Source organism: Podarcis tiliguerta (genome assembly GCF_965153285.1).
Source record: "Podarcis tiliguerta genome assembly, chromosome: 4".
NCBI classification, from domain to species: Eukaryota; Metazoa; Chordata; class Lepidosauria; order Squamata; family Lacertidae; genus Podarcis; species Podarcis tiliguerta.
Window position 1 is genome coordinate 19,413,090 of NC_139537.1, and position 16,538 is coordinate 19,429,627.

General features: G+C 39.4%; 1 protein-coding gene across 1 annotated transcript in view; it reads left to right on the plus strand.

Moving 5' to 3' along the window:
- DYNC2H1 (dynein cytoplasmic 2 heavy chain 1) overlaps positions 1 to 16,538 on the plus strand; it is a 154,872-nt gene that overhangs the window by 98,740 nt on the left and 39,594 nt on the right. The window contains exons 77-83 of the mRNA XM_083435941.1: positions 1,192 to 1,352; positions 2,933 to 3,058; positions 4,097 to 4,207; positions 5,112 to 5,267; positions 6,792 to 6,867; positions 11,050 to 11,261; positions 12,005 to 12,109. Coding sequence (XP_083292067.1) covers positions 1,192 to 1,352; positions 2,933 to 3,058; positions 4,097 to 4,207; positions 5,112 to 5,267; positions 6,792 to 6,867; positions 11,050 to 11,261; positions 12,005 to 12,109 — 947 coding nt within the window. The remainder of the gene's footprint in view (positions 1 to 1,191; positions 1,353 to 2,932; positions 3,059 to 4,096; positions 4,208 to 5,111; positions 5,268 to 6,791; positions 6,868 to 11,049; positions 11,262 to 12,004; positions 12,110 to 16,538) is intronic.

The following is a 16,538-nucleotide window of genomic DNA, read 5'->3' on the forward strand; positions in this document are numbered from 1 at the left end:
TTCCTTAGCCACCCTTGCTGGCTCTGCCGGCACTCATGCAAGCTTATGGCTAGAATTACATGTGCTGAATTAACCATAGTTACCTTCTAGCAGCTTCTGTGTTTGAAATAAGTGTTTGGCTCCTCCAAATATTCTTGGTCCCTCCGTGGCCAATGTTTTATTTCTAGTGCTGTCATTGGGTAGGGACCAGGAAACTTGACCCTTTGTTTTTTGGACTCTCTCCTCATCCTTGCCCCCAACCTGTTAATCCTTAAATGTCTGCTGCCCTGTAAATGATTCTTTTTTATTGCTGCTATTGTATTATTAATTTATTGATATTGATATTCTTGATGTTCCACTGGTGTTATTAAACATTGTTAAAATGTTATTTGAAGTCTGCTCAGGATCCCTTCCTAGGAATCTATCCCTTCCCCTTTTGCCCATGAACCAATTTTTGCGGCAGCTTTATTTATATTTTCCTTCAGACAAAAGGCAGCTCTTGTCGCTATTCTCATTCTCTCCTTTTCTGTTCATTTTTCTACATGGTAACAATCTGTCATTAGAATCTAAGTGTCCACTTACCCATGATTTTTTTCAGGAAAGCCTGAAAAATGCTCATCAGACACACTAAACAGGAAGATGTAGCTTCTTAAAACACTGACAAGTAAATGGCCTGACAGTTGTAACACAGTAGTTCTGCACATGAGTTTGCCTTTTTAGGACTGCTTTTGCTGGTGTTAGAGTTTACTTGGAGGTTGTGTACATTTTTAACATATCGTTGTACCTTTTACAATTCTCTCTTCATTTTACTAATAGAGGTGGTGTGATTTGTAGTGTTCAAGTTCTAAAATGTATCTCCTTTTCAGCTCTAGTATTCGTGTATATGAACTCAAGAGTTGAATTATGGTATTTTTAGCTACAGTAATATGTTTCCAATACAGGCACTTTTATCACCAGCTTCAATATTACTAGAAAGGAAGGTCAATATCTATGACAGTATCCACCCTGTTATAGTTTACTGTCTTGATTTTTGCAGTATGATTTTGTATAATAAGATATTTTATAGATCAAAGATCTATTGTTTTGTCTGAAGTGAAGTCGGGAACTTGGGAAACTATTCCAACCACTGATGCAAAGAGATAGCTACTCAGAATGCATTCCCAACTTTACTGGTATTTTAAAATTTATATATATATATTTGTCCATTTCTAGGGATCAAAGAGTTGTCACCTCCTCCACTGAATCTGAAACGCTTGTATAAAGAAACGCTAGAAATTGAACCTATCTTGATCATTATTTCTCCTGGTGCTGATCCTTCTCAGGAATTACAAGAACTTGCAAGTGTTGAAAGAAATGGGGAGTGCTACCATCAGGTAAGTTTCATATATGTCAGTGCTTTAAAAAGCCCACAAATTATTTGCCTGGTAAGGGTTCATGCAGGCACATGCAGAGCTTGTCTGATGCCTAGGGCCAGGAGTGTTGTTAGAAACAAAAAAGTGGCCAATCCCTGGCAGGACCCCCTGACCAGCTTAGCCCTCAGAGCACCCACCCCTCCTTTCACAGGCCTTTAAAGAAATATGAATATTATCGATGTCTAGACCTGTTTACTTATTTAGTAGATTTATATACCTCTATTTGCTGTTTTCAAATTGGTTTACAATATAAAAGATTTAATATGATATCACGAATAAAGCAATTTTAAGTCAGTTTCAAAACTAATGAAACCCTAACAGAACAAATCAAGCGGCAATAGGATAAAATTATTATTATTATTATTATTATTATTATTATTATTATTACCGCGCCCATCTGGCTGGGTTTCCCCAGCCACTGTGGGCGGCTTCCAAAAGAATATTAAAATACTGTGATACATCAAACATTAAAAGCTTCCCTAAAAAGGGCTGCCTTCAGATGTCTTCTAAAAGTCTGGTAGTTGTTGTTCTCTTTGACATCTGGTGGGAGGGCGTTCCACAGGGAGGGCGCCACTACCGAGAAGGCCCTCTGCCTGGTTCCCTGTAACTTGGCTTCTCGCAGTGAGGGAACCGCCAGAAGGCCCTCGGTGCTGGACCTCAGTGTCTGGGTAGAACGATGGGGGTGGAGACGGGGGTGGAAGAGTTATAAAAGATTTTCCTTGAAAGGAGACATGATCTGGGGCTAAACAAGTCTCCTGGAGGAGGCCATTCCACAACAATTGAGGCAGCTACTGAAAAGGCCCTGGTCCTGGTGATTGCTAGTCTTTCTGTTTTCAAATAATGTCATCCTTAGTATTACATCAATAACAAATCGGAAAGCTGGGGTGGGTGGGAATATTTGGGCAAAGATGTTGCGTGAGATACTCTGTGCCCTAAATATTTATCACTTTAAAACCAGCAGCTTGTATTGGGCCAGCAAATGCACTATTTTTATACAAGTTTTATTAATAAATATACTGGAATGAAACAGAAATCCTTTCCTGTTTGTCATATCTTGTTCTGAAAGTCTACTTTAATATATTTGGCTGCTAAAAACTAAATCTTCCAAAAGGAAAGTTGTACAACACTATGCAAAGACTGATGGAAGATGGTGTAATTTGCTATTCTGCTTCCCTCTAATAAAAATAAGTTGTAAAGTGAAGAGGAAGGACCCTTCAGCTTACACTGAAGTAATTTTGTGTACAATAAAGACACGGAACAAATGTAAATGAGACCAACAGAGCTGCAATCTGTCTCCATTAACTAGAGATGATGTGGTCCAAAATGATTCACAAATAACTGCCAATAGCAATTCTAAACTTACCATATTGTGCATTTTCACAGTGTCATAGTGTGGGAATTCTGTTTATTTAAAAATCTCTCCAAGCAATCTGTAAATAAAATTGGAGATAAAACACAGCTAACACCCACCGTCCAATTAAAAAAAGATACATAAAACCATATATCTGTGATAAACTAGAACATCTGATTGTCTTTTGTAGGTTGCTATGGGCCAAGGCCAAGCTGATCTAGCTATTCAGACTGTAAAAGAATGTGCACGAAATGGAGAATGGCTCTGCTTGAAGAATTTGCATCTGGTTGTGTCATGGCTACCCATATTAGAAAAGGTAAGAGAATACACATGTTCAGCAGCAGGGTCAGATTAAGATCTCCAGAAGCCCTATGCATTGAAAATAATATGGTGCCCCCCAATTTATTTATTTTTAAAAATACTAAACCATTGAAATAAGGTAAAGGGACCCCTGACCATTAGGTCCACTCGTGGCCAACTTGTGTTGCGGCGCTCATCTTGCTTTATTGGCCGAGGGAGCTGGCGTACAGCTTCCGGGTCATGTGGCCAGCATGACTATGCCGCTTGTGGCGAACCAGTGCAGCGCACGGAAACGGCGTTTACCTCCCCCCCGGAGCGGTACCAATTTATCTACTTGCACTTTGATGTGCTTTCGAACTGCTAGGTTAGCAGGAGCAGGGACATAGCAACGGGAGCTCACCCCATCGCGGGGATTCGAACCGCCAACCTTCTGATCGGCAAGTCCTAGGCTCTGTGGTTTAATCCAAAGCGCCACTCGCGTCCCTAGTAAAAACCATTGGAATACTATACAATATATTTCCTTAGGAAAAATATGACATATTTCAGCTGCTTAGAAAAATGTGTGGGGTGTTCCAAGGGCTAAAAACAACAAAAGAAGAGAGGGATCTGTTGGAAGCTGAGTTCAGACATAACCAGAAACTTTGTTTTCCCACTATGAATGAGTCTGCACAAACTTTGTGCTTCCATGCTTCCTACTGTTCTCCTGTTTTACATGGGACAGAAGATCGAAAGCTTTTACTGTGAGTTTTAAGATAACTGCAGTTCCCCAATAACATCCAAATTCATGGAAATTGTTTTTTAAAACAATAGTTTGTGACAACAAGCCAAGACCAAACCATAGTTTCAGATCCTGGCTTATTCCCGCCCTTTGCTTAAGTCAACACTAAAATTAATCTGAAATTATTTTTGGATGAATAAGGCTTGTGCTTCCACTAATATCTTTTGGTGTGTTAAAACATCAATCATTGCCCAAAGTCTTCAGACAGGAATCGTGTGCATCAGTGTTATTGCTTAAATGTTTGTTTGTTTATATAAATACATTTCTTTTCTACAGGAACTGAATAATCTGCAACCCCAGCCTGGTTTTCGTCTTTGGCTGACTGCTGAAGTCCATTCTAAATTTTCTCCTATTTTGCTTCAATCAAGTCTGAAGATAACATATGAGGCAAGATTAAATTACCAGCAAAATATAACATAGTGGGGAATTAACAAATAAATTGACACCTAAAGCAACACATAGGATTGTATTCTGAGTTATATGAGCAGATGTCCAGTGGGGAATTTGGGGTTTCCTGTGCCTTCTTTCTCACTGCAGCCCTTGAAAAACCTCTTTTGGGAGTTGGGGACCCTCAGTAAAGTTCTTGGCTATGAGGGCTGCAGCGTGAAGGGAGAATCGGCAAAAACCGTTGGGAGTCAGATTGTGGAACAGGGGCAAACTTCCTGCTCTCAGATTTTCCACCTTGCCAACAAAGGTCCGTATAGTTAAAGCCATGGTTTTCCCAGTAGTGATGTATAGAAGTGAGAGCTGGACCATAAAGAAGGCTGATCACCAAACAATTGATGCTTTTGAATTATGGTGCTGGAGGAGACTCTTGAGAGTCCCATGGACTGCAAGAAGATCAAACCTCTCCATTCTTAAGGAAATCAGCCCTGAGTGCTCACTGGAAGGACAGATCATGAAGCTGAGGCTCCAATAATTTGGCCACCTCATGAGAAGAGAAGACTCCTTGGAAAAGACCCTGATGTTGGGAAAGATGGAGGGCACAAGGAGAAGGGGACGACAGAGGACAAGATGGTTGCACAGTGTTCTCGAAGCTACCAGCATGAGTCTGACCAAACTGTGGGAGGCAGTGGAAGACAGGAGTGCCTGGCGTGCTCTGGTCCATGGGGTCACAAAGAGTCAGACACGACTAAACAACAACAACATCTCCATTGTAACTGTAATTGTCCCCTGCTGTGTGTCACAATGGGCTATAGTGGGAAGGAGAGGACAGGAACGGTAAAGCCCTATTGCACGACTTCTGCTTGCAGATACTATTTTTATACTAAGACTTTATTTTCTTCCATAGGCACCTCCAGGCCTGAAAAAGAACTTACTGCGAACTTATGAATCTTGGAGTCCAGAGCAAATTAGCAAAAAGGGGAATTTGTCTCGAGCCCATGCTCTCTTTAGCCTGGCTTGGTTTCATGCTGCATGTCAAGAAAGAAGGAATTATATCCCTCAGGTATGAGTCTTACTCATTGCTTATTTTTTTATATTGTTTTTCAGTTGCTAATTGTTTCCTTTCATTTCAGATGTATTTTTAATTTTAAAATAAATTGTGCACCTTCCCTTTCTTGATTTTAAATCAATTAAGTGTTTTAAATTTGTTGTTAGCTGCTCTAAGCCTGGTTTTCTGAACCGGGAAGGGCGGGGTATAAATAAAAATTTACTATTATTATTTATTATTATAAAGATTGAACCATAAGGACCAGTGCTGAAAAAGTAAGGGGTGGGTGGGTAGATCTAATTGAATTCAGTGAACTTTTATTTTTTGTAAGCTAACATTATTTCTGATGTATGGGAGAAGCTTTATAAAGAAACAGCTTGTTTCATATAATAGCTGTTGTTCCATGTCCACCTAACAGAAGATCCCATGCTAAACCCCACTAGCTTCCACTGTTGACTTGCACTAAAATGAACTGTTACAATGTAGTAACTGGGGTTTGTTTTCCCAAACTGGAGTTTTGGTTGAAAGAAGCTGTTTTAAATGCCTGCAGGCTATGCAGCTGTTATAAATTCTTACAATTTGTTTGATTTGGACCTATGCCTTGAGAAAGCTGTCCAGGGCAAGTTTGGGGTGTTTTTTTTTTACCCCCCACAAAATTGATACTTGCTCTTATTTTACTTTGATAGGTCACCGTGACTTAAATGAAATAAGACTCTTTCCTCACTTGCCAAAGCTAACCCTGCCTTGTTGTCTTGTGTGGTGCCCCTGTGATTAATTTGGATCCTCACACTTGAGGTTTTTCCCCCCTGAGACTTTTGAATTTTAAAGCATTTGAAAATAACATTATTCTTCAATGTTAAGCGTTTTATTTCTTCTTCCCAAAATTCAGGCTAAAAGCATTGTAAATTAATTAAGAATTCTGGATCTCTGCATTGCTCAGAAACATTGCCTTGCATGTAGGGCCTGAATGACATAGAAGTTCAGTGTGTTGTGTGTTTTCTGGGATAGCTAGCAGTCCTAGAAATCTGGGTGGTGGCAATCTATGGGTTAGCAGGCTGTTTTGGAAGTTCTTTCATTATTTACTGGTCAGTAATCATTCACTCAGACCTGTAGACCTTGGAGAGCCAGTGTGGTGTAGTGGTTGAGAGCGGTAGTCTTGTAATCTGGGGAACCGGGTTCGCGTCTCCGCTCCTCCACATGCAGCTGCTGGGTGACCTTGGGCCAGTCGCACTTCCTTGAAGTCTCTCAGCCCCACTCACCTCACAGAGTGTTTGTTGTGGGGGAGGAAGGGAAAGGAGAATGTTAGCCGCTTTGAGACTCCTTAAAAGGGAGTGAAAGGCAGGATATCAAATCCAAACTCTTCTTCTTCTTCTTCTTCTTCTAGACTGTTTTTGGTCTAGGGCGCCTTAGTACTGTTTTCTTTTACATTATTTTTTTTTACTATGTTTCTCCATGATACATAGTTTTGAACATTTTCTTATCATCATATGGCCATGCACATTTAATAATGAGTAATAGAAACTGCCTTTTCTCTTACAGGGCTGGACCAAATTTTATGAATTTTCTTTATCTGATCTTCGTGCAGGGTATGACATTATTGACAGACTCTTTGAAGGTGAGTCATCTTGTTCTCAGGGAACTCTGATTTCATTGTCTGACTTCATTTTGCTAAAACCATAAATCCATGTGAGCTTCCCATATTTGAGCTTAACAAGGAATGGAAGGATAACAATTGCGGAAAAGACTAGGGAAGCACCAAAGCCATTGATCCAAAATACTGTTTATTGTCCTAATTCAAAAGAAGACTTTCCTTGGAGGGTGGTTTAAAACTAATTCTTAAATAGTTCACGAGCATATTTACATTAACAATTCATGAATTTTCTCTATGTAAGAAAATATTTGGAAAAGAATGTGGCAATTTTTATAAAAATGTGTAGTTATTCAGATAACTTTGAATGAAGACTAATAATGGTTGACTTGTCACATGAACATAACTGCATGTATAACTGCGAAAAATGCCAAATAATAGACAGATAAATTTGATCATGTCCAAAAGGATGCATTTAAACGTATTAGTACAAAGTTAATTAGAGGGTTTAATTATTTAAAACATGCTTCTCTGAAAGATTAGGAGGTCACGATACTTAAGCCAGCTCAGTCTCAGTGTAGAAAGTTTGAGGATTTTGCTTCACTACATTCGACAGGGGTGTTTGTTACCCCATTGCCTGATGGGGCAGGATGTGACAGGGGTGCACTTTTATTCAAACTTAGCATGAGGTAAATTCTACTGCATTCTTTTCTGACTGAACAGGATTGGTTTTTACCATATTTTTCCTTGGTTCACAATCTAACGGAACCACCTTCACCATTGGGGCCTGGTGAGGACATCAAGATCTTCTGTAATGATTTTGCAAAGTTTTTTTTTTGCAGATAAAGTCGCTCGGATTCAGAAAGAGGTAGATTCCACCATGGTAGTGGGGCTGGGGCGGGAGAGTGCTTAGAGTCCTGTCTGGTCAAGTTGCGTAGGATCAGTTCCAATCTGTTACCTCTGAGGATGTGCACAGGCTGCTTGGACGAGTGAAACTGACCACATGGCCGCTCACACCAGATCCCAAACCCTTGTGCCTTCACCATCCGTGTATAAGACGACCCCCAATTTTTGACTATTTTTTTTAAAGCAAAAAACATTGTCTTATACACGGGAAAATACGGTAATTCTTTTAAATCTTGCAAAGAACTTGTTCCATTAGTTTAAGAGGAATGTGAAGTCCAGCTGGCTGTTACAGGGGGCTTTTTTGCCACTGCTGCAGCAGAGCCAGCAATAAGCAGCTGGCTGCCTTGAGTGGGTTTTTTCCTCTTCCATTGCAGCTACAAAAGGCAGCTGGTTGCCTCTAAGGTCTCTTTATCTAGTACAGCAAGATGCTTCTTTGAATATAAATAAAATATATGTCACAAGGCAACTGACTTTCCAAATTTACTGTTGTCAAAAGGACAGAATTTAATGAAATAGTTTTTTTTAAAGTCTCCATTGTTATTAAGTCTCTGTAAATATTTCAAAATGTTTATCATCATATACAATTTCTTTTTAACATGCAAAGTTTCTACTTGTCTTCCCACCCTTCCCATCCTGATTTTATTTTTATTTTGACAATGCAATAATAATAAATAATAAATAAAAATGTGCACCCCACTCCAAGACCATTCCATTGTAAGTATCCAGCCTACCATAATTTCAACACCTCTTGCGATGGTTTGACCCCTTTCCGTTTTAACGGTACAAATTCTACAAATATCTTCTATATCTCCTCAAAATCATTTCTCCTCCATATTTCCCATCTTACCTTAATAGCACGTATTAATTTATCATTCATAGCTATATCCCACACCTCCTTATACCATCCTTCCATTTTATATTCACCTTGCCCCTTCCACTTCCTATTAATAATAATAATAATAATAATAATAATAATAATAATAATAATAATTTATTATTATTTGTACCCCGCCCATCTGGCTGGGCTTCCCCAGCCACTCTGGGCAGCTTCCATAGAAACAAAAAATACACTAAAATAACTCATGCAGTTGTCAGTAAATTTGTGAGCAAGTCCTTCATAGCCTGTGAACCTTCCACACCACCGTAAATTGATAATGCTACCTCTGGACTCTCGGTCAACTTTATTTAAGCCAGTGTGAAATAGTTTTTAACTTTTCTGAGTGTCCATGCTGGGTGGAAAGAAGAAACCTCCCTCCCTCCCTCCCTGCCCAACACAGAAGTCAAGCTGCTGGAGACAACAGAGCAGCCAACAGCAAACTGTGTTTCTGTGGTGAAGACTCTTCTTTCCAACACAGCATGGGGATGGCTAGATTAGGGGTGTGGATGAATAGGGGATCTTTGAACTCCTTACAATGCCTATTGGGACGCAGGTGGCGCTGTGGATCAAACCACAGAGCCTAGGACTTGTCGATCAGAAGGTCAGCGGATCGAATCCCCGCGGCAGGGTGAGCTCCTGTTGCTCGGTCCCTGCTCCTGCCAACCTAGCAGTTCGAAAGCACGTCAAAGTGCAAGTAGATAAATAGGTACCGCTCTGGCGGGAAGGTAAACGGCGTTTCCGTGTGCCGCTCTGGTTCGCCAGAAGTAGCTTAGTCATGCTGGCTACATGACCCGGAAGCTGTACTCCAGCTCCCTCGGCCAATAAAGCAAGATGAGCGCCGCAACCCCAGAGTCGGCCACGGCTGGACCTAATGGTCAGGGGGTCCCTTTACCTTTTTACCATGCCTATCAGTATGAATCTTGGTGTGCCATGCACTTCCTTTCACCTAGAAGCACTTTTCATTCATGACCCATGTAACCAGTAAGATAGAAATTACTCCGGATCAAGGGTAAAACACTGTTTGCGTCGGTTGGAATCCATTCACTGGTTGGGTATGATCTTATCTGGTGACAAGGCAGGAGAGCATAGAATCCTGGGAGGCAGGCATCTCCTCTGTCACTTTTTCTCTCCAGCCATATGCTCAGAGACCACTTCTTCTTGCTTCACATATTTTAAAGCCTAAAAATAACATTGGAAGTGGTTTCCAAGACTGAGCATAACTCAAAATAATGCCCAGGGCACTCCCTCTTTGAGAGTTGTTCCTTCTTCAAGAAACACTGAAGCATCAGGCAGCTCAAGTTCCCTCTGTGTTGGTACAATTCATCCCAAATCAGCAGCTTCTCTGGAGCTAATCTAAGCTTCCACCCTGCGCATTATGTGGGAAGTTACACTATGGGAGGTTGGGCAGAGGAAGTTATCAGTGGGTACAGGTGGATGAGGTGGTGGGTTGTTTGAAACTGAAGACTTTAAGCCTCACTTCCAGAAAGAAAGGAAAACTATAATGCCAAAACTCAAGCATGAAACAGGCAAAGATACAAACACCAAAAAGTGTGGGGAAAGGGCATATCCCACAACTTCCCAAAAATCCCAGCCAGACTATTTTTCCCTGTCACGCTTTTCTTCTCAACACATCTGGAAATAGATCACTTGGAAATTAAAAAGCTCTGCCAAGTTAGGCAGAGCTACAACAGTACGTTAAAAACACACACAGAGAAAGTTTAAGTAGAAGGTTTTTGTTGAAACTGGGGAAGGAAGGTAAACAGGTAAGAAAAAAAGGAATCTCCATTTGAAGTGTCTGTCTCTCATTCCTACTGCACTTTGGAGAAGGGGAGGGTTCTATTGCTTTGGGAATATGCTCCAAGAAATTGTCTTTACATTCTCTTATTTGATATACAGTGGTATCTCAGTTTAAGAACAGTCCGGCTTAAAAACAATTTGGTTTACAAACTCCGCAAAACTGGAAATAGTGTCTTGGTTTGAGAATTTTCCCTCAGTCTAAGAATGGAATCTGAATGGTGGAAGGGCACCGGCAGCGGGAGGCCTCATTAGGGAAAGCACGCCTCGGTTTAAGAACAGTTTTGGTTTAAGAACGGACTTCTGGAACGGATTAAGTTCATAAACCGAGGTACTACTCTATAGATTTCTCTTTCTAGAGTGTGTCCTCAGCTGCTGGGGATACTTATGATTTGCTATAAGGAAAGAGGGACTGTCTAATGTCTCTGAGGCCAAAATGGTTAAGGCTCCTTAGGGATCTATAATGGAGGTAATGTCATAGTTAAACGAAAACATTAGGTCATCTGCATAGACATGAGTCACTGCATGGCAGATTCTATTTGCCCACTGTATTAAAGATTGCTTTAATGATGAAATCCGAAACCAAGCCATTGTGCCATATTTTTACATGCTTTATATTTAATAATTTACAGGCGCCAAAGATTTTCAGTGGAAATTCGTGCATGGTTTATTGGAAAATGCTATTTATGGAGGTCGTATAGATAATTACTTTGATATGAGAGTCCTTAGATCATACCTGGAACAGTTTTTTAATTCCAGAGTCATTGCTGACTCAAATTTCCGGGGCAAGAAGATGAGCAGATTTCCATATTCCATCACTCTCCCTAGCTCCTGCAATATATTGGTGAGTATGTGTCCCTTCTTATCAGATGTTAAAATAATATTAATTTTCTTTGGCTTTATTAAATTGGCAGGTGATTATTCTTCTTGTTGCTTAATTGTAGACCTACTAAAGACTCGTTTTATTATGGCTGCTGGCATGCTGAAGGCTGACCAGAACTGAGAGAATCTCAGACTTAGAGACTTATAGCTACCTTATTCTGTCAGAACTAGTGGTACAGCTATAAAAAATACAAATGCTGGGCTCGTTGTTTTTTTGGATTGTGGGTAATCATCGGACATCTTTTCCTGATTTGAGCATATGATATGCTGCATTTTAAAAACAACTCTTGTTGTTTTACTGTTAATCACCACATTATTCTAAGAATTTTTACTCAGAAGTAAATTGAATTGAGCTCACGCAAACTTACTCCCAAGGAAATGTATATAGGATTACAGCCCTAATGATTTTATTGTTAGTTAATTTATTATCAAGTTTAAGCTTATTAAGTTAAAAAAATAATAATTTTGTGTCACTTACATTGATTAATAATATTAACCACATCTATGGGCACATTCAAAATTATATATTTATTAGTGTATTCAGAACTCAGCTAGCTAAGAACATAGCTAAAAGACTGAAATCTAAATCTGAAATTTATTTCCAAAGTATATTACCCACATGTTTCTCTTCCTTTCATTAAAATAAGAGTGCTCGGATATTTTTTTTAATAACATATTGAATACCAGTTTTCCTTTTTTGTATAGGATTACCGTCATGTTGTTGAAAGTCTTCCAGAAGATGATAAACCTGATTTCTTCGGCTTGCCTGCCAACATTGCTCGCTCATCTCAACGAATGACCAGTTCTCTAGTAAGCATTTGTTTGTTTGTTTATTATCAAGATGTCAAATCTCACTTGCTAAAAAGATCATATCTATCCAAAAATAAATCTTACAGGGTTCACTGTGATAGTGAGATCTATTGCTTCCAGGGTCATTCCCTTTTTAGGGAAAAGTAAGGAAAATAATTCATTCTGAGGGATAATTGATCAAAGGTGATGAGATTCAGATAAAGGATCTGACGCCCCTTCATACTCAGAACAGTTGTGTTGAACCTGTGTTTTATAGACCATACTGATCCTGTGAATATAAGGAACGTGTTGGTTGCTTATTCTGTCTTATCCAGGACTCTATATATAGAAGGGATTTCTCTCTTCATATAAGGAGGAAATCTTCTCTGTTAGTAGAGTCATGGTCAGCCGCTCTGCTATAGATTTGGGGAATATATCATGTTGATATATCACAGTAATGGGAAGTGTGATGATAAAGACCCCTTTCTGTACTTTTGTGAAGATTTCATTCCTCATGATATTAGTGGTAGCCCAGCTACCTAGAATCTTATGAAATCATATGCTATCAAATATTAGGTAGTTTTTATTGAATATTTCCAAGCTACGTTAAAGAATTTTTTCCAGTAAACTTAGCAGGCAAAACATTCCTCATGTGAATTCTTTGTATAACTAGCTAGAATATGTCCAGCTACATTGGAAGAACCACACAAAGGAATAAACTTAGAACAATTGACACAGAGCCAGATCTATGGTCAGAGAATGAAAAATAGTTATCAGTTTTACAGTGAAATCATATGTCTGTCTACTCAGAAGTAAGTCTCACTATGTTCAGTGGGGCTTAAAACCAGGTGAGTGTGTGTGGGATTGCAGCTTTATTTTAGGATACAAAAACCATAGAAAAACCATCCTCCAGTACATACTATCTAACTCTAAATCTTAAATGTGCTGAGCTAATTTTCCCTAAAACAAAATATTATCATGTAGTAGTTCAACTATTTAATGATAGACAATTAGAAGCTTGCAGGCTGGACAGATGGGAGCCAGAGCCCTGCCACATTTTTGCTAGAATCTAAGGCTGTGACTATGGAAGAAGCAAAACCCTCTTGGGGTGTTAATGCTGTGAACCCCTCCATCATAGACTCAGGTTGTATATGTGTGCATGTGTAAATAACCCATATATCATAAATACACCAATCTTCGCTGTCCTTCGCACCTGGAACCTTGGAATCTTACACTGCTCAAAGTTTGAGGTGGCGTGCAAACAATATTAATTGTAAATTGAGTTGCTTGTCAGCACAGATACTCAAAAGAAGGTTCTGCAACAGTGATTAGAGTGCAATGTTAGACTCCAGTCAATTGTTTAATGTATTTCTATTTGGGGTAAGTCAATTAAAGTGCTGCTTTTGGTGGTGTGCATTCATTTCTCCACCAGGCAAATTGAAGGTGAGAATCTGCTAGGTTCTGAGATACGCTTTTGCAGCTAACATTTCACCAGACAAACCATAAAGATGGCCATAATAAAGCTGTGTATCAGTTTACCTTGTTCATACATGAGTTCCATTAAATCTGGTGTATTTTCTAATGTTCTGATTCTGGTAACAGAAAGAAATGGTAAACAATGACTGCGGATTTAATTCAGAGATTAAACAAAACTTACTATAGTCTAAGGCATTCCTGGAGGAAACTGACTACAGTGGTACCTCGGGTTACATACGCTTCAGGTTACATATGCTACAGGTTACACACCCCGCTAACCCAGAAATAGTGCTTCAGGTTAAGAACTTTGCTTCAGGATAAGAACAGAAATTGGGCTCCAGCGGCGTGGCAGCAGCAGGAGGCCCCATTAGCTAACGTGGTGCTTCAGGTTAAGAACAGTTTCAGGTTAAGTACGGACCTCCGGAATGAATTAAGTACTTAACCCGAGGTACCACTGTATCTAGATCTACTCCAGACCTGTTTGGCGCTGAATCTGTCTTGGTTGCGCTGATAGATGACATCTAAAGGGAGAGTGAGAGGGGAAATGTGACCTTGTTGGTCTTACTAGATCTTGGTGACTTTGGGATAGCATCAACCATGGCATCTTGCTGAACCATCCATGAGAGATGGGCATTGGGTGCACTGTTCTCGGTTTCAAAAAGAACAGGAAAATATAAGTACTTAAAATTTATTCTGTGAAAAATGTTTGGAATGTCTGCGTTAGAGCTCAGTTACACTGAGGTGTAATGAGTTTCTCTGAGATTTAATGAAGATTAATTGACAATTAATAGCCGTAAATCATTTTTGACAAGAATGGAGTTATAGCCTTACTCTTTGGTCCACTTTGTGAGCCCATTTGCAGCTTACCAAAGTCTGAGTTCAATTCACTGCTGCTTAACTGAAGAAATACTGTACACAATCACTCTTTACAAGATATATCAGAAGCAATAGAAAAGCCCCTGTTTTATCAGGAGATCCAGCCCTCTGATAAATATAAGAAAGGTGAACTGAATTAAGGGGTGGTTATTTCAGGATACATTTTGCTGTATTAAACATTTCACCCTAAACAAATAGTAAAGAGAAAGGGTCATACTGGTGATCCTTTAATAACCATTTAAACAATCATTTTAATTTCTAGCTTTTTATATTTCAATTGTAATATGTTTTCTGCATGGAAAGCCATTGTTGAAGCATGCTGGCCCTTCTTTGATGCAGAATACAAATATACGCTGCAGCACAATGCAGTATACTGCAGAGTCATGGGATCCCCTTTGAAATCTTACTGCATCACAAATGCATTTCTGAACTGAGTGGCATAGTCAGTCAAAACCAAAACTCCGGAATTCTGTCTAAGCAATGTCAGTGACATTCTGCATATGTGCCTTTGGTATATAAATGCACACAGACATGATTATCACTGTATGCAAGGATCTCTGCAAATTACCCTTTCATAAACATGACCTGAACCATGAAATTCACACTGTTTTCTTCTAGTCCACATAATTGGAGAATACAGAAATCATTTATAAAGCACCGTTTGCTTTTTATTATTCAATCATACCCTCAGTTATCTTATTGCCATATGGAGTTTTGAACTCGGCTCTGAGCCTCAGCTTTGCAAATTCCTGTCATAAAGATACTTTATGATGCCCTTGAAACATTGCATCATGTTGCAGCAGCCATTTACAGCGGATAATACAGTAGTTGTAAGTCTTTAATTAATAAGGTGTGCATTTTTATAATAATGAAAAATGACTATGAAAAAGTGAAACCTGCCCTTAGCCCATGTTAGTTTAAATTCTGATATAAAGATACTGAGATTTCAGATATGGAATTTAGCTTTGGCACTTACCACTTGGACTACACCTTGACAACAAGCATTACTAAAAGAAAAAAGAAAAATCTTAGCCAAACAACTAGTTGTTTTTCTAAATGGTGCATGATGATCTGAGAAGTTTGTTTCTCAAAATGGTACCATCTTCTTATCCCGAATCATATATATTCAAAGTACCGTATTTTTCCGTGTATATGACTAGGTTTTTTTACCCAAAAAATGAGGTTTAAAATTGGGGCTCGTCTTATACACGGGTAATGCTGAGGGGTGTTTTCTTAATTTGGAGTCCCCCCAAACGGGGGCATCTTATACACAGAAAAATATGGTTATTTAAAGAGCTTATTTATCTCTGTTGAGGAAAGCTATCGGAAGATTGCTTATTTCTATGCAATGCCTTTCTCAGAAAAAAACACCTTGGAATCCTAGTCTACCAGTGCTTACGTATGTGTGGCCTAAACACAATAGACAATATTTTCACTACCTCCGTTACTGTCAACTTTATGGGAATCTCATATTGAGGGCTTCATCCTAGATTTTAGAGTCTGGATTTACTTGCACTTGCTTCCTCAGTGGAACAAATGCATTTGGAATTCTACATTGTACCATTTTTTAATCTCTGATTTCTGTGCAGGGTGCATGCTTGCTTTCCCTCAGCTTTCAATTCCTTCGTCTGAGTTTCTTTATATATGTGCACTTGTACAAACTGAAAAACACCACAAAAGCAATTTTATGTGATTGTATTTGTGATCTCATCCAGCTTCTTTAGAGCCATATTTTGCACTTGTGTAGTTGTGCCCAGTGCACATTCATAAAACACTGCCACAACACAATTACTTGATGAGATTGAATGTAGGGTTCTGTCAAGTGCGTGTGGTGCTTTACCAGTGTACTGGTGTTGCATCAATGTTCTGGGCCACCTGCATGCTACATGTTGGTACATAGTGAGAACATGCTGACCATTTCAGCCCCCTGCCTCCTCCTCCTGCCCAATACAGAGAGTGAAGCATTGGTTTGGCTTTGTGTTACATCCAAATCAGAGCTTGTGGTTTGCCTTACTCCAAACAAACAATGAGCATTAACCAAGGTTTGTTCTGGGCTTACTGCCTGTGGCTTGTTTGGAAGAGAAAACAGCATACCTGA